Source organism: Periophthalmus magnuspinnatus, chromosome 5 (genome assembly GCF_009829125.3).
Source record: "Periophthalmus magnuspinnatus isolate fPerMag1 chromosome 5, fPerMag1.2.pri, whole genome shotgun sequence".
Lineage (NCBI taxonomy): Eukaryota > Metazoa > Chordata > Actinopteri > Gobiiformes > Gobiidae > Periophthalmus > Periophthalmus magnuspinnatus.
Window position 1 is genome coordinate 4,603,508 of NC_047130.1, and position 22,008 is coordinate 4,625,515.

The 22,008-nt window shown below is 39.2% G+C and overlaps 1 protein-coding gene across 1 annotated transcript in view; it reads right to left on the reverse strand.

Moving 5' to 3' along the window:
* Window positions 1-22,008, reverse strand: part of LOC117370822 (receptor-type tyrosine-protein phosphatase gamma-like) — a 356,737-nt gene that overhangs the window by 249,586 nt on the left and 85,143 nt on the right. Inside the window, exon 2 of the mRNA XM_055221797.1 lies at window positions 5,832-5,936. Coding sequence (XP_055077772.1) covers window positions 5,832-5,936 — 105 coding nt within the window. The remainder of the gene's footprint in view (window positions 1-5,831; window positions 5,937-22,008) is intronic.

A 22,008-nucleotide genomic window follows, 5' to 3' on the forward strand; every position in this document is an offset into this window, starting at 1 on the left:
AATGTTAATGTTATTGACCGAGTAGAACAGAGGTGTCAAACGCAAATTCACAGTGGGCCAAAATTAAAAACTGAGACAAGTTCACAGGCCAAACTCAATATTTACTGAAAAATGTATTGCACCGGATGTGTCATATTTAATCTTTACACATGGAAACAAACTTTAATTTTGCTTAAACACAAAATCTCAAGCTTGATATTACAAACATATGAGAAATTTAATTTAAAATAAAAGGCACATTACTAGTGTTCATTTCTTATGTAAATAAATGAGATAAATTATGTCTCTCTCTGTTGTAATTAATTTGGCCGAGGTGACTAGTAGCTTGGTTGTTAATGAAAAGAAGGGGCGCTTACTGGTCTCAACTGGGTACCAGCGTATAAGCAAAGCATTCTGGGATTTGTAGTATTAGTGATCTAGGCGCTATATACCAGCGGGCCAGCTCTAATGCACATTTGGTATGATCGCACGGGCCAAATATAATTACACCGCAGACCAGATTTGACCCCAGGGCCTGAGTTTGACATATGCAAAGTAGAATATTCAACCAGTCCCTTAAACCAAAGCAACAACATTTCAATGAAAACAAGCCAAGTGATGAGTCAGGTCTATGGAGTGCACTAGCTCACAGGATGTATGCATGTTTTTCAAGGTTTTTTCATCAACAAAAACAAGTGCAAAAGCTATTTACTTGATGACTAGTCAAAAAAGACAAAAGTTTAGTTTTTTTTTTTTTTTTTTTTAAAGTTCAACTGTTTGTACAAGTTAAGAAGTAATCCAGGAGTAAGTGGTGACAGGTTTCAGAGTTGTGCCAAATGATCTGCTTTTCATCTCATATCGAGGGGCTGATTCATTTCTCGGGTTTAAATTCCCCTTTTCTTCTGACACATTTCAATTTACAGAAGCCATCAAAAGGACAACAGCACTTTGCATAACACTAATGAAAGCGCTCTCCTCTGAACGTCGTATATCTCTACGCCATATATCGCTTCTATCTTCATCTGGCCACTTCAGGACTGTAGCACAAAGCCGTGAGAGCTCTCTGATGGTGCGCTTGTTAAACGGTAAAAACCCGTCGGACAAGAAGCGGGCAAATTAGCCTCACCTCTCGTATCTGCTGATAGAGCCTTGACATTGTGGTGCTCGGAAAATTAATTTGACTCAAGTGTGTGCGGACGGGTGTGAATGGCCTTAAGACGGGGCAGGAGATTGTTATTACCAACATGTGGGTCAGGTTTGAATGACAGAGCAGAAGGTTCGGAAAATGGGTCCTTTGCTTTTTTTAATTGACCAGCGGGAAATGTAAAGCACCTCCAAGTGTGAGAATGAGCTGCGAAGAAAGCTACTCGCTGGAATCCACAGTGGTAATTATAAAGACTTGAGCTTTACATTAGTGGTAATGTGGGTTAAGTTTGAAATATTTGAAATAATGACTTGAGGGAGAGTAAAGGAGTAAAATTTCAATAAATGTGTGTCAATACTGGAGAGGTAATATACACATTAGCAAACTCTGAAAACTCAAGAAAAAATACAATATGGATGTAAACAACACATTTTCATGATTCAAATCTAACTTGAGTAACAGACCTGACAGAGAAGGGCCTCCAGTTAACGTTAATGAGATCAGCTACAAAAATATGTCGATATAATCTGCTAAATATTGTTCCTCATTAGGCTCATTTGCCTAAATTTCTGTAGAACATTGGTTGGCTATAAGCCTAGAGCTTTTGCAGTAGAAGAATGAGCAAATCTTAAAAGTTAATGTTTCATAAATAAATCAGAATTCTGTCAATAAAGAAGCAGATCAGTAAGAAAGCTAAGCGAAAAGAAAGTGAAATTAAAGTATTTTTCACTGACTCCACAGCGTCAGTGAAGCTCTGGAATGTGCTGAATAAAGTATGTTCTTGAAGCAGCCCGAGGTCCAGGTGCATGTATTTACTATTCAGAGAGAATCATGGGTAATCTCATTTTGACTTACACTATCTGTCTTTTCTCTCCTCTGATGACTTCTGAAAACTTCACTAAAGTTGTATTGGGTCTAATTAGCTCATTCTAACGGTGTCCTCCAGAGGTCTGACAAAGTCCAATCAGGGCCTCCCTGAGCAGGCCGGGCGCCCTGCCCTCTGCCTGATCAGAATGGTAGATTAAAAGCAGCACAGTGCTGACAAGTGCCAAGCTATCTGGGGATGCCCGGCACTTACTCACAAGAAGAACTACAGCTACTCACACAGATCTTGTATTGCCTTACAATTCTGACTTTTTAATAACTGCCTAGAGTGAGAATGCATTTCTCCATAGACTTGATTATGATGGATTGTATGAGCCTATTTCAATATGGGCAATTCATAATATTTTTATTCATCTTTTTCTTGAAGAGGCAGTTACACCTAGAGTATTAACCTCCAACACATAACATATTACCGTGTTATCTTTTATTGTTTTGAAAATGCTATATTCACTGAAAACAACATATTAACATGTTTTATAAGTTTCCCTTTTTTCCCTTTGCTCTCCGTGCTAAGTCACTCCCTTATCAGAGCATCGTCACATTAGAATCAGAGTGCATCCCGCTAATGAAACTATTTTACATCACATCAGGTTTGTCAAGTTATTGTGCACAGTTTTGTATCATGCTCTTATATAATTATGTCGTGTGGGAGCATGGATGACATATCATTTGTGGGCGGAGCATTGCACAGAATCTGACATCTAAAGCCTCTTTGTGTGTATCTTTGATGAGAGAACAAAGTTATAAGATGATAGACCAGAAGAGAAGTCGATCTTTTCTCTATTTTTTTCTTTCTTTCTTTCTTTTAAATTACATCTGCCGACTCATCATAACCTGTGACATTGACTGATGCAACCACAGTTTTTGATTGATGTGCATAGGCTCAGTATTTACCGAGCTGCAAAACGTAAACCAGCTCAAAATCTCTGTCTATTGTTATAAGATATATATTCTTCAACATCTAAAAAGCTGCAGTGGATAATTGTTAAAAGACAAAAGGCTTTCGAGATTTTATAAAGCTGTATTCACGTAACACTCTCTGGTGACAGTGAGGTGTGCTGTGAGCCACAAAACATGACATGAATGGAGCCCTTCTTTGTGCACTCTGTTGTTTCCTGTCTTGCCTGTATTCTCCCCATGTTACATCAGCGTGTTACATAAGAGCTGTGATCAGACATGTGAGAACAGGAGATCGGGCCTGCATATAAACCCCCAAATTATAGGCTTTAGAGGGCTGAATAACTGAATCGTGATCGGATCCCTGTGACAGTATGCTGTTTTGGTGATATTGTCATAATTTTGTGTTTCTCTTTTTAAGGCAGATCTCTGCTCAAACACTTCTCTTCAGCCACTCTCCCGATTGGCAGACTTTGAACTTTCAAAAGCAGTAGATGCTTTAGTCACCTCTTAAACCAGGTGTCCACTGAGCGATTTTGGTCATCTGCAATGAAATATTTCCGATCGTGGAGGAAATCTTGAGTTGTTTGTCAAAATCTTGGGTTGTAGGTCTCATAGTAAGACCGGGACAAAGATCAAACTTTGAACCATCGTACGAGCAAAGACGAGCTGTGACTGATATCAATCAAGTCTGATATTTAGGAATCTTGGCCTCCCGATCAATCTTTATGTTATGAACTGGACTATTTCTCCCTTTTTCTGTTTCACTCACTAACTTTTACAAATGCAAAATCACAGCTAGCATGTAGCATTAGCCATTGTCACTGGGGATACGTTGTCACATGAAGCCTTGAGCCTGATATTCGCTTCAAGGTTTCGCTTTCATTGTAACTGTGACTGATCGTGTGCATCACTATGTGTGTGGCCGTACACATTGTGCCGTACACACAGTGTGACTTACAAAACAATCTTATAACAATAAAAAGATCGTGCAGTGGACACCAGGCTTTGAAGGCAATATAAAGATACTATGGGTAGGTTCACACACTGCACTGGGATAAACTGAGACTAAACCTACACTAAACCTGGACCAGACCTGGACTAACCCAGGTCTAGTCCTGGGTCCAAATCAGGTCAACATCAGAACTAAAATGGACACAAACAAGGACAAGTGTGAACGCACTTGTGTGGAATTGGAGAAAGTATCCAAGACAGAACCAGCCGAACTCTCTGAGATAAAACTTAATAGTTACTCTTTTGTCTAGGGTAAATTAATGGTGCTTTCACAATTGCTGTTATTTGGTCCTAAATTGAGCCATTTTAGTCTTGATGTGTAGCCTGGCAAGTCCAGAATGACATCTCTCTGCATTTTTGTAATCGATGCATGTCTCTGATTGGCTAATCCACCTGTCAAAAACGCCAATCTTTTCTCAGGGAGATGCACCTGTGATCCACACTGACATCTTTGTAAAGCATTGGAGAAGTGTGTATTCTGGATAACCGGCAAATTGATGTGGACTGGATTTGAACATGTTCTAGTCCTTAATCTTGGAGTAGTTTAGATTTACTTTTGGGTTTAAGTTTAGTTCTGTAGTTTAGTTCCAATTTTAATGTGGTGAATGTGTAAGAGTGAACACACCATATGGAAGTGTTTGATATCTATGACTTGGCCTATTCACTTTAGCTGTTGTTCTAAAAGAAAAAAACATTTCATATATGCAGATAAGTCATAAGTAACAAGGAGGCTAATATTCTGCATCGTGGCCGGCCATGTAACGCTTTGGGAAAAACACTGAACTTGCATCAAAACCTCATATATGGCCTACAGCTCGCAGCGCATGCTTGGTGAAAGATTAATGGGAGAATGAGAGCGCTCAGGAGGGACAGAGGAAGTGGCTTTTTTCTGTCTTGTGAAGCTGGGCGAAAGTCAAAAAGTGCCTCGGGACTGCTCCGGGCCAGAGCAGCAGCTGTGGTGAGGAGCATAGGGAGAAGAAACAGCACAGAGCCCACAACACAATCGCAGTCACAGCCAAACCAACACAGCTCTGCTCTCTCATCATCTCAGCTCACAAGAGGAGCTGTTCTTTTCAGATACAAAAATCTGTGTATCTCTCTGATCTGGCGTTTAGAGCCAACCTGCAGCGAGTAAAGGTTACTCTATAAGCAGTACCAACACTTTTAAGTAGATTTTTTGGAATTTTGTAAGGCAAATATTATTCACAAAAAGTAGACAGTTTTTGCTACGTTATTACAGATAAATTCATTGTAAATTATTTTGTTGCCCTTAGCTCCAAGTAGGGCTCGGCAATGATTTCATTTTTTTTTTTTTTTTTTAATCAAGATTCGTGTAAAGATTATGTCTAAAAGTGACTGATCAGCTTGGCTATTTTTAATCGAGACGTCTATAGTCAATCCTCTGTCAGTAAAATAATTAGTTTTAGAAAAAAAATTGCTATTTTTAATGTAAAATGAGAATGATTTGTTTGGTTTATGTTCACCAAATCAACACTGAAAGCCAATTTAATTTTGTTTTTGAAATTGTGATCCATCAATATAAGGCAATATGGGTAAAAAAAAAAAGAGAGCGTTTTTTTCAGCCATATTACCCAGAAAGTTTGACAAATTTTGTATTCACGCACAACTCCCATTTTAGAATACATTCTGAGCCCCTGAAGTGAAACTAATCAATCCTTAACAAGTTAACTCATTTCACAAAAACATCTAAAACATATTTCATTTCAACTGTATGAGAACTTTAACAGCTGTGTGATCAAACTCATCTAAAAATAAATTCTGTTATATATCCAAAACAACTCACTAAAAACCATTACGGAAAAAAACATAGTACATGAACAAAAGCAAGTAAGTGAGAGCAAAACAAGTGGCAGCCATTTTAGCAGTCTTTATGCAGCGTGCAAGTGTTTACCTGAATAGGCCCAGTAGGTGTCCTCAGCGGTGGCCCGGCGCACTCGTGCTCCGGGGCCGGCGGCTGTGAACGGGTCCTGGGAGGGGGCGGGACTTCCTGTGGAGGCTGTGGAGAAAGAACAGGGGACCCGGTTTAGCATGGCGCAGTAGGTTAGCGCTGCAGTTCTTGTCCTGTCTAAACCCTGCTGGGCCTTAGCTCTGTGTCCTAAAGTGACTCGCGGAGGTCAACAACACAACACACAGAAGAGGCAGCATGCGAGCCCCCGCTGTGTAAATGCCACCGGTCTTAAACTACTGCTCAGCAAAATATGAGGCCGGCCAGCATGGGAGTCTTGTGGTCCTCGTAACCCTGCTAGCATGGTCAGGCAAGATACGGTGCAATTTTCTTATTGGGTTATGATTCGTAAACTGTTAGCAGCGGTCGACATTCATTGTTCACTTTGTAACACGTTTCTTACATTGCAACTCTTCACCGTGATGAGTTTCAAAGCACGTTTTACAACTTTCTGCAGCAAAGTAGCATTTTGACGTCGCAGCTATGCAAACAACAATTAACCTACCACCAGCACCTGCTAATACACTGTTTATATTTTAATTTATGAGTACATAAAGATGGATGGGATGGGGCGTAAAAAATGTCTGTATGCCAAGATCAAATACCTGTATACTAGAGCAGGTTCAATGCATTTCAATACAAAACCAACTTTTAACACTGTGGGAGTTGTTTGGTCCACTGTGTTTTATATTTAATTTTCATTTATTAGAGACTCCCAGACTTCCCTCACCCCAGACACGTCCTCCAGCTCCTCCGGTGGGACCCCAAGGTGTTTCCAGGCCAGTTGAGAGACATAGTCCCTCCAGCGTGTCCCATTTTATAGATATTTTCCATTTATTTATTGGTAAATTATGATCTCTTATTTGATTTGCAGTTTCATTGTTTTAGAATTAGCATGATTAACCAGTAATGTGTTCATTGTTCTGTTTCATCATCAGTAATATTGTTTAAACCTGTCTAAGCAGCACTTTGGAAATGTGTTTTTGAAATGGGCATTACAAATAAAGGACTGGATTGGAAAACCCATTGGTATGTGCCAAAGTACAGCATGGATCAAATCAGATCAATTCCTCTCACAAAAATACTTTTCACTTTCAAGTCAAACATCATACTTGGATCTTTTGACTCGTGACACATTCTCCACAGGCTCCACTGCACCGTGTGTCAGGCCCTTTCACTCACGGCACACAGGACAAAAATCTGGTCAAAGCAAATGAATGTTTTGGAGTGTTTGTGTCATATCGGCTCAAGGCTTTTGACAGTACATTCACAGAGATATTTTTCCAGCCCAGTTTGATCTACAAGCACATTTTTAGAACAAAATCAGGTCAGATAATACAAAAATAAATGTACTGTTGGATTGGAATTGGGATTTTTTTTTCTGATGGCTCTTGCTCCTATGCCCTCGCTCCTACAGTATAAATACCCTTAGTGGTCCGTGTAGGATAAGGCTAGAGACATTCAGGCCAATCAGGGAGCAAATGAGGCTTGAAGCAGGGAGCGCGCTTGGGGCCATTGCTGAGAGCACTGCCCACACACAGAGCAGTGGTCATCACAGCCTGCATCAGACGGACAGTACAGGTCTTTATCTGAGCTGTGTTAAGGAAAGAGGAGAAGCCATTGAAAGTATAGAGTAGTTCTGTCCAAAATGTTACACAATAAGATCAGAAAAATGCAGCAAGCAACAGAATCCTGCAAGGAGACATTCTCATATAGGCTAATAATTAATTAATCATTTCTTTATCATTTATTACATTCAATATATGATTTGGTTTATTCTATACCATATTTTCCAGACTATACACCACTCTGGAGTATGAGATGCACCAGTGAAAAAATGTATAATAATGACGAAAAAAAAAAAGTCGCACTGGACTATAAGTCGCATTTTTGGGGAAATTTCTTTTACAAAATCCAAGACCAAGAACAGACATTTTATCTTTAAAGGCAAGTTATAATAATAACAATAAAATAGAGAACAACAGAATGCTAACGTAACTCATAGACAACAAACTGAATATGTGTCTGGTACGTTAACGTAAAATATTAACAGTTGATCAGATAACCAAAGCATAAAAAACAAGCTAACAAGTTTACACTAGATCTCACTCCAAATCACTAAATCCGCTGAATTCTTCACCCTCGGTGTCGTTTGATCTCAGTCAACTCCGGAAGTACGGCTGTCATACTGTTACACAAGCCTAGAGTGCCCTCGCCGGTTCTCAGTGTGACAGTAACAAAGACATGAAATTATATATTTTCATAATTTCACATATAAGTCGCATCTGAGTATAAGTCGCACTCCCGGCCAAACTATTTTTTTAAAAGTGCAATTTATAGTCGGGAAAATACAGTTGTTGGGTTTTTGTTTTGTTTTTTTATAATGTCACATGAATTGTGAAAAGTGTTTACAAACCCCAAAATATTTCAGAATGTAGTGACAAAGTTAAATATGCACTATGAAATCTTGCTGAGGGTCTGCCACCTGTTTGTCTCCATGGAGAATTATTGCTTTGCCTGAAATGTTCCACAGTATGGTAATCAATTCATTCAGTTTTGCAATTAATTCAATTACAGGTGTCTTTATTATTGAAAGATGTGCATGGACATCTACTAGTAACATAAACCAAACAAGTAACAGCACACTCACTGAAACACAGATAAATTCTAACATATAACACTACCGGATGAGATCTCTAAGGCTAAGCAGACTAAAGCTGAAAATGTCACAATTCTAAATGCAAATCCATGTTAGTCTCTAGTGTTTTGGCAGTGCATTGTATTGAAAAATGTAGCAGTCGATGTCAAACAAAGACGGAGGAGTTGTCTGAAAGGCACCCCCGACCCTCCCATATCCCCTGCCCTCCACTGCCCCCTCCTGCACCGGTGGTTTTAATTCTTTGGGATGTAGCGTGGCCCATGTCTGTGAATACCAATGCGAGTCAGCTCTATGGCTTTTCTATGAATTACATTATTGATTCCCAATAGTGCTCAGAACAGAAAATGTAATTATGCACGGACCCGCCCTAACCTCCCTCATCCCCTCCCTCGTTTCTGACTTGTCTTTCACTCTGCGGTTTTTCATCATGTTTTTTTTTGCTCGTTCATTTGACCTTCAGTTGCCATGGCCGCAAGATCAACCCTACGAGCGTTCCTTTCTTAAATTTGTGTTACCCATTTTCCGCCATGGCTTAAATCTATCATCTCAATGAGCTCTAAATTAGCCGATGTGGTGTCATACCGGCTGTGTAAAGGATTTTAATCTTCGGCCCAATTGGCGTCTGAGTAATGGTTGCCGGGGGAAGTTAGAGAAAGTTTAAGATTTAAAGCCTGTTGTTGCGCTGAGAAAAAGAGCCCGAAAGGAGTTCAGCTTGAAAAGAAGGGGGGCAAAGTAACAGATTGACTATGCAAGATGTGATGGATATGGATGTGACAAGTCAGATAAACTGCAGACGTTAAAATCAATTTATGGGGCAAGACTTCAGTTTCTTTAAATATAGTAGTGGTTATACATATAAGAGAAGTCTCAAAATAGCATATGGTTTTCTGAGAATAATGCACAAGATGAGATGATATATTCAAGATATGCAAGATTAGGCTAGACTCGGGCAGCAATGTTTTCTGTTCAACCCAAAGGTCAGTGGTTATGTCCTTGGGCAAGACACTGATGATGAATGAATGAGTGGTGGTTGTCTGAGTGGTCGATGTCGTAGATTGACAGCCTCACTTCTGTCAGTTTGCCCCAGGGCAGCTGTGGCTACAGTAGAAGCATACCACAACTGATGGAGAAAAGAATAATTGTCAACTGCAGTGCTTTGAGAAGCTTATATTGACTTTATTCCAGATGTTACTATTGGCACCGCCGTTATTCTTCTGCTTTTATGATTTAGCATAGGGCTGTCGATTTCGACAGCAAATACGTTAGAAAGTACAAAGTCATTTTCAAGCAGACAAAGAGCGCTTTGACTTGGCTGGTGCACATGAACATGTAATATTTTACACAAACTTTACTCTATATAATTTTAGCTGCAGGCCTTTTCTTTAATTCTCCATTCAAAAGAATGACGCTCCAACTTAAGCAGAAGTTCCAACCACTTCAAGTTAGTAGCAGTGAGAAGTAATAGTGGACAGGCACAGTGAGGTGCATATAGGACTAATCCATTACTATTTCATTTCAAGTTCACACAGAACTGTGCATGTACAAATGCTATGCCATTTTTAACAAGTATTAGGATCTGATGCAGATCAATTAAAGGAGCACATTTAGCTACAACTGGCCCCATATGGTTTAGTCTTTACAAAATGGATGCTGTTCTTAACCTGTATTTATGCACTTCCATTTAATCAGATCAGATTCCTAACACCTGAGGAGAGATGGAAAAATGGTGTTGTACAATGTGCCCATGTGCCTCTGCTGAACCACAGGTGTAGAGTGGAGACACGGCTCATCACAGTCAGGAGGTCTGCCGTGTATTTGGAAGAATCCAATTATGCACACAGCCAATCAAAGCCTGATTAGATCCTGTATTTTCTGCCTCCAGAATCACAAACATCTTTTATTAATTTAAGCCTGACTTCACTGATGGTAAATGAACAGTATCTTGTAATCGCACTGCTAGTGTAATAAATGATTTAATTTCTTGCAAAAATCTGGTACTGCCATTTTTATGAATATGAATATGTCATTTACAAATATAGACAAACGTAGTAAGAAGAATAGCAAACAAAATATTACTTGGCTTTACAAAATGGACGTGCAATTTAATGCCACTTTTGAACACACTTATGATGATGTGTCCTGACAGCCCAGTCCAGTCAGTTCCTTTGTATTGCTGTTTGCTAATATCACAGTGCAGCTCTGGGCCCAGAGGGGAGTTAGGGATGGGACAATGCCATACACTAGTCTCACACTCCTCATTCAGCACTGGTCTGTTTACACACAGAATGCTGCCTTCAAACACATTACAGTAACTTCTATTATCATGTTGTTTTTTGTGTTTATTTGCACAAAAACGTGTGATACATTCCCTTTGCTAATTTACGTAACCATGCATTACTCAAGTGTTGACACCAAAAGGCAAATGAGAGACAACAATGTATTTATAAAAATAAATTAAAAAAGACGATATAATAACATATAATTATAAGATGCAAATATCATCTATCTCAGGGGTCACCAACCTTTTTTAACCTGAGAGCTTTTTATGGACAGTGAGTCGTACGAAGGGCGACCAGTTTGAGACGCTCTTCTGAAATAACAAATTTTCTCAGTTTGCCTTTAGTTATACATTATTAATAATGATAAATGATAATCATCTATGTGAACACACTGATCATGTTGCAAGACACTGATCACATTAATCATTTCTCAAAATAATTATCAACAATGAGCAAGGAGGGAAGCAGATATCAGTATTCAGCACTTTAACTTTACTAATCTTAGTAATTGTTAAATTTCCAGATGACACTTACATCACTACATCTCATAGGAAAAGTGTCCCATTTTCACTATCCAGTGACAAGCCTTTTTAATAAAACATAAATAATATACATTGCACCATGTTTCATAAAGTTATCAATTATGTAATGTTAAAGAAAAATAAGCTTACATGTTTTTAAATAAATCTCGGTTGCCTTGTGTGACATTTTCACCGGTGTCGTGAAAAAAGCCTGTTAACCCAAAGCTGCGTTTAGCTCTGGGCTTGTTCTGCCCATAGTGCGCGTCCTCGTGGGGAGTGCGCGTCCCTGTGGGTAGTTAGTGTGGAGCTTTGTGAGACGTAGTGAAGTGTCCCTCCACATTGTGCCGCTTTGCCGTCACCACAGTCGCTCCGCAGATGAGATACGCGCATGTTTCTTTTACAGTCTTAAATCGTTGTGAAAGGGATCTCTTTATTTTCTACCATGTTTTGGAGTAAGAAACTGCTTTCAGCGCATCCTCACAGCGCTCGCGAGTGGAGCACTGGTTTAGTCACGCGCACAATACTGACCTTTGAAGTGAGTAGGTCAAAGTTCACCTTAACTTATCTAAACTTCACGTAAAAAGAACATATGTTTAAGATATTGTCATTTTTAAATCTATATAAACGCAAGGGGGATAAAAAAAAATAAATAAAAAATTAAATTAAATTAAATTAAATTTTAGATGCAGCTCATTAGTGAGTTGTGCTATTTTTAGAACCGGTCTGCGGGCGACTCATGTGGGGCTTGGGGATGACATGGCGCCCGCGGGCACAGGGTTGGTGACCTCTAGTCTAAATGATGAGTACAACTAAACTGCTGTGAATGTGTGAGAAATCAGCTAAAGGTTTACTCTTAACAAAATAAGGGAATTGCAGGGTGTTAAAAGGTATGGGATGGTACTTGCAATTTGAAAATTAACATTGTAAATATGTATGTATTTGATAACTGCCTGGGCCTTTTTCTTAAGCCTTGGCAGCTTTTGGAGGGTTTACAAAAACTTTACAAAAACAAATTCTACGAACACTTTGCTAATCTTTTGTAAATAAATGATCCAGATATCGACTGCGGATTACTGATATAGCTCACAAATCTTGAAATAGTCACAATTATTTTGATCATCTTTGCCGCCCCAGGACTAAAGAAGCGGCTTTTTATGAGCAGCAAAATGTCTTCACTCCTACAACGTTTTGTTCATTTGACAGATTTAACTTCGGCTTTTACTATGGATCAGACCTGGACGACTGAGGGATTACACGGACGTCTTAGAGAAAACAAATCACACGCGGCACAGACTCTCTACCACAACTATGGAGGCCAAAGGAAATTAAATATAATGGAGCACCTCTATCCTTCAGACGCCTTTCTGCAATGTGTTTAACCCCACAGCCCTCTATAAAGCCCCCACAACCCATTCAACCCCCCACAGCCCCACCCGCCCTGTTTCCATTACACTTCAGATGTGTCCACTCAGACATGTCCACTCAGACGTGTCCAGCCATTTAGCAAACTTATTTATCCAGAGCTGATGCCCCATTACGGCCAGCGGACAGAACCAAACTCAATCCATCACCGGCCGCTCCTATGGGCCGTCCCGCTCCGATAACAATGTGGAGCTAAGTGACAGCTAAAAGACATGCTGCTCTTGGATTCAAATCGGAGTTGAAGGACGCCAAGGAGGTCGGGAAGGAGAGACCGAAACTGAGCAAGGAGGATTTGAAAGGCCAGAGGAAACGAGCAGCGGAGGTATTTGATGTGAGAGCGGCACATATAGACGAGGTATTATGGAATTGGTGCTCAAATGGCATTCCGTAGCCATTCATAGCAACAGTTGCCGGGTCACTGATGGACAGAGCGCTGCATGGCAACAGTCAGTATGAAGACGAGAGGTGAAGAAAAGAAGTGAGAGGGGATGAGAAAAGGACAGCTTCAATATGTGCAGGTCCTAAGTTCAGAGACGCTGGATGAGATTAAAAGGTCTTGTGAAACAGGAAGGATTCTTTTTAAAATCTATAAGTTTAAAGATGCAGCTTTATTGGGATTGTTAAGTAACGATGTCACTTCCGATGTCACTTTCTAGCCACAGTACGATGTTCCTTATTCATCAAACAAGAGACGATTACTTTCAAAAAACACAAATTGTTATTGTTAAAATATGTAGATTACCAGTATGTATATCTCATTAACAGCCGGTCACCACTAATCCTAGTTTAGCCTAGCTTCTTAACCTCATGCACTCACATGTACGACCCTGTTAGCATTAAACGACTGTAATCCCTTTTTAACATTAGATGAGTGCCTCTGGACCCCAGTCCACTGTACATCTCCATCTCAAAGCCACTAACCACTCCTTTGAAGACAGTGAGGTACAGATCTTAGCCAGAGAAAAGAAATGGGGTTAAAGAGGCCATTTTTGTTGGGAAAGACAATCCTTCCTTGAACAGGAATGGGGGCCACCCATATTCAGACCCAAAGCAAACAAAGAAAACAAAGAGAACAACAGAGCTAGTCAGGTTGCAATAGGTATGTAAGCACCATTAAGAGTTGTATGAATAGGCTAAATATGACTCAGGCACAGTGCACACTTAGTATAGCTCCACAGACCTAGCTTACATACAGAAACTGTAAATAATAGGTGTTTCCAGTTTCAGTATAGTTAGCTCCTCCCTTCAGATAGATATAAGGCAGTGTCCACCAGCAATTTGACCAGGACTGAAGAAGCGGCTTGGATGAGCAGCCAAACGTCTTCACTCCTACAACTTTTTTGTTCAGTTGACAGATTTTACTTTTGGCTTTTACTACTAAATGTCTCATCACAAAAAAAGTGACAGGTGATATCACACTTAACCAAGGCCAATATGAGAGGCAGCTAAAATGAATATTATTAAAATGCAGGTTTTTGTTGAAATATGGCAAATCCATGGTGCTAGTCACTGAAAATGATCAGGTTCAACTTGAATTTACCTTATGGATATTTATTTGCAAAACACGATGTTGTCAATAGAGAAATCTTGCCTCTGGGAGTATGACATCTGAAAACCACCAAAAGACTATGATTTTCTGTGAGCATTCACAACCATGTTTAGAACTTGTCAGACTTCACCGTGTTTGAAAATACATGCTTTCTGTACTGAGGTAAGTACAGTACAATACAGTACAGGTCTCTGCTTTGTGATCAATAGGAGCACTGCTGTAAACTTCGAGGAGGGAGCTGCAAAACTCCACTCTCCAGCTAAGGTAAGCTAAGGTAAGGTGAGGTAAGGTAAGGCAAGATATACTTTATTATCTGAAAATTCACTACAACCAGCTGAAAACGCCATCTTTCCTCTCCTCACAGCCTTGCACTATGACTCCCAATCTGTTAGTAACCTGCAGATCAAATCTATTTAAAATACAGCCAATACTGAATTATTTTAAAACCTTTTAAAGCCTTAACTGTTTTACCAACCTCACATATGTAAATTTGCTCTTCCTAAAGTTGCAATAAAATTTTAATCTTAAATAATCATTGAATGCAAAAGTATATGATTTTATCTAAAACACATTCAAGTAATATGCGATCTGTATACACTAAATGGTACATTGATTGAAAGAGTTACCACCTATAAATATCTTGGGTTTTGGCTTGATGAAAACTTATCTTTTAAAATACGTATGTCGGAATTATGTAACAGTAAAAGCAAATTTATCATTTTATTACAGAAACAAATACAGCATCCCATTGAATTACAGGAAAGAAATTGTTCAAACAAATTTTTGTACTGGATTATTGAGATATACTACCTACACACAGACTTCAGCCTTCATTTTGAAACCTTTAGATAAACTCTTTCACTCAGCCCTTCGTTTCATAAGTGATGAATTTAAAACCCATCACTGTACACTTGATGAAAAAGTAGGTTGGCCATTGCTATCTGTCAGAAGAGAACGGCGCTGTATGAAATGTATTTATAAAGGACTCCTTCACACACTGCCAGAATATCTCACTTGCTTGTTAATCATTGATATGGGAACATTTAATACAAGATCGCATGGCTGTATAAAGTCAAAGGACTAGCCGCACCAGAACTGAGATGGGAAAAGGGCTTTAGGCTGTTTTGCTTCACAAGAATGGAATATATTTCAAGGACAAGTGAAATTGGATACTTTGGTGCCACAAATGCAGTTTAATAATCTGGTGACAAACTTTTATACGCACACCTGCTCCTGTTGTTAATGTTTCAAATGGACTTATTTGTGTTTTTATTTGTATTTTTCTCAGTATTTGAACAGGGCATCTATGAAAAAGAGAGTCCCAGCTCGTTCTGTATGAATAAAGATAAATAAATAAAATAACTACCTCAATGTGTAGATGTAGTCAACATCTCTGTACTTTTTACATGGTATTTTCATAAATTCATATCCAAAATTGCATTATTATGTGAAGGTCCATTATGCCACAATATTTGTCTAAGTACAACAGTTGTTTTTATTACAGTCATTTGTCTGCTGGCATTTCAATTACCCTCTATAGGACTATTATAATGTTGGAATGTCATTTGAAACCTGTCTGTGGCAATTTATAATTAAACAAGCAAAGAAATGTGAAAAATGCAGTGAAATACTGCACTTTCAAAGGCATCATAGTGATCTAATTATAAGATTCTGTGACAGGCTAAATCATTGGACACTATCAAGGATAAAACACGGCTATGATAAAGGCAAGGTGAGTTTATTTGTACAGCACAATTCGTATTCAAAGTGCTTTACAGAATAAATAAGGCATTAAAATCACAATATAACAAATTGAAACATAAGTAATCAAAAATAATCATCATAAAATTAACATTAAAGGAGAAAAGTGCAGAATAAAAACCTTTCAGTCATATGCACAGCTAAACAGAACCTTTTTGAGCCTGGATTTAAACATTGTCAAAGTAGAGGCCTGTCTCACATCTTCAGGAAGACTGTTCCAGGTTTTTGCTGCATAAAACTGAAATGCTGACACTCCATGTTTAGTCCTGACTCTGGGCACCAGCAGGAGGTCGATCCCTGAAGTCCCTGAAGATGAGATGGTTCATATGACACTAACATGTGGGAGATGTACTTTGGTCCTAGTCCATGGAGAGACTTATACAGAAGTAGAGCTGCTTTAAAGTAAAGATTCATTAAAGCACATTTTGTCAGTTTGTGAAAGAAAAGCTAAAACCTAAAGATTTAGCTTCCGTAGGACAACAATTCCAGTTTCTAAACAGTACTTGATCAAAATTTCTATCACATTGATTTAATGCAATTTACAGTAGCCTATCTCCAAATAGTACGAGTAGTTCATTTTTGGCTCGGCTACTATCATTCTTTTCATGTGCCACAGAGGTCTATTTAGCATTGTCGCTACACTTCCCAACGCTAACAGTTAGCGTGACACAATATTGATGAAGACATTAGCTTACAGTCCATTAATGCCTGAGTAAAGCAATTACAAATTATTCTTTTTCACCGGCTTTTATGTTTTAACTGTAATGCATTTCTATCGCACTAATCAACGCAATATATTTGAGTGAAATTAATTATTCAGAACATAATTACTGCTTTTGCTTATAGGACATGGGCTGGTGAGTTTCAATTGTGGTAAAATTGCATTATGGAGGTGTAATCCATTTCAAGTATGCGGGTTGCGTATACAATGTAATACCTGTGAAACCTTCCTCCATTGCTGTCGTAAGTACTAATCTGCATTATGTTAGGACGGGATCACACCTCTGCACCAGTGACACCGCTACGCCATCGCACTGTTATATTGATTTCCCAATGTGGCGAGCTTGAAGAAATCCCATCTCGCTCCTTCACTTCCCATGCCCGTTTCCTGTTCTCGAAGCCGCCGTGAGCGCCCTTCCTCGGCCCCGCCTCTGTCAGAGCTCATTTGCATCGCAGGCAGCTCCAGTCACCGCGCACAGCCAATATAACCCACAGCACATAGTATATATGGAAATACACCGGGGCTGGCTATCCTTATAACTGCAAGTGCTGAGCCACGCCACGTCTATGGGAGACTATTGTCCAGAAATAGTCAACATTGCGGCGTATAAAGCGTCATATATCACTGTCGTACTGTGCCGTCACGGGGAGGATTGAAAGGTGAAGTTCAGTCGTTGACACCAATTGTACTTGGTAAACAGTGGATTTAAAAGTGAAATGTACTTAATTGTTAGGTAATAATAACAACACTATTTACAGCCTTAATAAAGCATGAAGAAAGACTTACTATAAACTATTTGTTCGTTATGACTGAAGTCTTTCTTTGTGGTTTGTTAAGTCCAATTAAGGTGTAGTTACTGTACAGGGTTTCCAAATATTTGATAGATTATGACTAATATCACCGATGTCAAGTGTTTAGCCAATAAAACTCAATAAAGACAAGTCAGCGATGTCTTATCACGATAACACATTTTGAAGCGGGATATATTGTTACAGAGAAATACAGTTGTCCCTCACTATAACGCGGTTCACCTTTCGAGGCCTTGCTGTTTCGCCGATTTTTTTGGGCAATTTTGCATGTTTTTTTTTTACAGAGTATGAACGTGCATTGTGTTTTGCGTCCTGATTGGCTAAGGGACTGGAGACCATTGTCCATCAGTCTCCTCCGTGCCGTGTCTCCTGTACAGTACAGAATGTGTTCAGCTTGTCAAATTTACATAAATGTTGTATCGCAGTGTGACTCTGAAGTGCTGTATGTTTGCAAGTTTTCTCCCCGACAAAACCCACAATGTCGATGTAACGTTCTGCACCGACAAAGGCACCTACGAAGGTTTGAACTTTGAGAGAGTTTAAACAAGAGAGAAATGTGAGAAAATGTTAATGTCTGTGTGAGAAAAGTGTATAAAGTGTGTGGTGAGGGGTTTTACAGCTGCAAATTCATACAGAATAATTGTAAAAAATAAAGCTGACAACTTTGTGGATTTCGCCTATTGAGGGTTATTTTTGGAACGTAACCCGCGCGATAAACGATGGACCACTGTACTGCGATAAGCGATCATATTCAAACTACTTTATGTCACTGTCACAATGCAGAATAATCCCAATAAGCCAATTCTTTAAAGTATAAAATTGAATCATTATCATTAAAAATCCTGAGCAATAAACAGCAGAATGAACAAATGACTAGCCATAGCACTTATTTATTCTACCTTCTGCAGCTCAAATCTTATCATATTACACAAAAATCGAAAAAAATCTCCCCACTATTGCCAACAAATATACTCACAATAAATACTGAGCGCCGAAATATATTGTTCCAGCTTTCATATTAAACAATAAGTCAATATTATAATTATCATGACAGGGCTACGTGGAGCAGGGAAATATATCAACCAATCAGAGAAGTTTTTGGTGCTAAATTATCTCCGGGCAAATTGCTGTAGACCACAAGTCAAGTGTCAATATTGATTTATCTAATCAGACGGACTGCCAGTCAGATGAGCCAATCACAGCCGTGCACAGTGTCCCCAGAGACAAACACCCTTGACAATTTCCCAATTTTCCAAGGTGACTTATTTGGTTGTTCAGCTCTTGTAAAGAAAGGTGATTGTTAAGTGCTTAAAAATAATTTGTAGTAGCAGTAAAATGTCTGTGTACTTAAGAATTCTGTCAAGTGGATAAAAGAACAAGAGTAAATAAAATAAAAGCGTTAATATAATGTGTCACTCATTCAAGTTGCTTCTTCAGTTGAGAGAAGATACTAGTCACTGTCTTATATCTGTCTGAAGCAAAGCGCGAACTAACCTTAAACTAACACACTCTATACATGCTATGAGTAAAGTTGACTGAAACTCCCTAATGTGCGAACTGTCATATTTTGCATAATTGTGTTTGATCCATCTGTTCAGAGGCAGACAATATTTAAACATTTGGTTAATTGGAGGTGCATGTTTTTGTGCTAAATCTTGAGAGAAAATGAGTACCGTATTTTCTGGAGTATAAGTCTCTTCGGAGTATAAGTCGCACCAGTCAAAAAATGCAGAATAATGAAGAAAAAACATATATAAGTCACACTGGACTATAAGTTGCATTTTTGGGTGAAATTTATTTTACAAAATCTGACACCAAGAACAGACATTTTATCTTAAAGGCAAGTCATAATAATAACAATAAAATAGACAACAACAGGCTGAATAGCAGTACAGCACGCTAACGGTACACATTTATATTTATTCAGCTGCATGAAGCATAGATGGATCTCTATATTTTAATAATTTCACATATAAGTCGCACCCCTAGCCAAACTATGAAAAAAGTGCATGTTATTGTCTGGAAAATACAATATTTAAGAGCCTTTTGAATTTGAAATCATATTATTCTCTAATAATCAGGAAGTGGATGTTAGCACGCTAGTTATTCTTAGCTTTACTGCCAAGGCAAAACTCCGAACTGGTCTCGGAGAGTTATAAAACATGCTTATAACTGAGATTGAAACTTTAGCTTGCTAAGAATGCATAAGGTAAGAGAGGAATGACTTTGGAATACAGAAAACCAGATGAAATGAACTAGATCTATTTTTCATATTTTTGAGATAGTAAAAATCAGGTACAGTGCAGTTCCCAAGTTTTCTTTTCACAGAAAACTGAAACAGAAAGTATATATGAAAGCTATAGAGGCTGATTATTACTGCCCACTGCGGAGGTCAACTACCCCTTGGCTTCTCCTGGGCCTCGTGGAGGGCTAACGGGGGCCACAGCTCCAGCACCAGTCGTGTGGAATGAGAGAGTACTGCGTCCAGGGCCAGGCTCAGCTGCTCCTCACTGTTTATGAGTCTGCAGAGTGCTCTTTTTAAGCACGCTGAGAGGAAAAGAGCCCTCAGACAGGATGGGCAGAGAGCTGGCCTTTTTAATGCAGCCTACTCCTGCTTTTATGGAAGAGAAAGGAAGGTTTTACTACAGACAAAATCAATCCAACTAAAAGTGAATGTGAAAGCTACATATTGTGCGTAACTAGCCTCTGACGGGAAGTGGTATCTGTTATAGTGTACAGTAAATGACAAAATGTGCTGGCTTGAACCAACAGTGGATATAGTACATGTTTGGTAGAATCGGATGAATGCAACTGAGGAACAATATTGGACCCTCAGCCTGCAAAAACTATATTCTTTATATAAATTAAATCAAATGTTTACTGGATTTAGTAAAAATGAAATGATTTAGCAAATTAGCCTAAATCAGTTTATAACAGTTGGCCAGTTTATCAGTCTTTAGACAATATATTATGGTTTGAGCGGCTGGTTTCATTTTGCAATCAAATGTAGTTTAAACCATCTGTCCTCGTGAACTTCTTCACTGAGGTCCGTGACGTGTTGTTTCATAGTCATCATAAAGTACGTTGCTTGGAAGGACTTTTTTGGAATTACAAAAACTTGAATTGCTACAGGTGGGTTTGGAAGGTTACCTATAATAAACAACTGTTTCTGCAGTAAACAACATTATACAACCCCAGCCGCCCTGTGGCAGATTGATAGAAATGAGACTTCCAATCCACCACATACTGCTGCTATACAAACACACATTTCTCTTCTCTTTCTCAATTTCTTACTCACTATGGATCCACAAAGGGCCAGAACTAATTAATGACTGGCTGCAGGTGCCGGGGCGTAGGTTTAGTGAGGACAGAGTCCTTTTAGTCTTAAACCAACTGGATCGGATTTCAGCATTTCAGAAATCTGGCAACCCAAATGAGAGACTCATGTGAGACTCATTCTGTTTTCTGATTGGACAATCGTCTTGAGAACTAAAAACACATAAATAACGTGGCCATCATGATCAATGTTTTTGTAATTAAGCATAAATTTTATTTTGAACATGTTAACCCTGTACGTGGACACAGAGAGGTTATTTGTGTGGGATTAAACATCTAAATGGTTACATATGGTTCCTTTAAATGTCACAGATTAAAATGTTTATGTTGTTTATGAAATTTAAAACATTATTGTTTGTTTATTTGTTTTACCATATGGCCCAGGCCTAGATCCACATTTCTTTATAACTTAACAGTTTCCTTCTGTTATATTATCAATATGATTTTTCCCCGCTCTCCAAAAACACAGTATTATGCTCAAGAGCAGAGCAGATGCAGGTGTACAGGTTCTCACTGCCCTACCTTTCTGTGAACTGTGCCAGAAGTCAATAAAGCTTAAAGGCGCGGGCCGGCTCTTTTGTGTCCAAACACACAAAGTCCCTCTTGAGGAGAAAAATAGAGGAGCCTGGTTCCTGTCATCCATCACAGGGGCCATTTAGAGGAATTGGCCCATGTTTGCTCAAGCCTTAATTAAAATGCAGAGCCCATCACTGTCTTCCTGTACTTAACCTTGGCTGGTGCACTTGTGACTTCAGAAGGGAGTGTGTCACACATATACACACACACTGTACATGTGCCAGCCCCACTCCCCCTTTACTCCACTCATTCACTTCATTAGCATTCTTTACATCTCGCTCCAGTGCTCTTAGTGCTAAAGGACATACACACATAACCGCACACACACACACTGCGCCGAGCCTAAACCCAACCAGAGTCAACCTCTCTGGGCAAGGTGCGCTGCTTCCCAGGCCAATAGAAGGCTGCCAGGGACGCACTGGAGGTAACGGTAATGGTCACTCAGCAGCCAGCTGCTCCAGAACACATGCCCCAAGGAAGAATAGGTGTG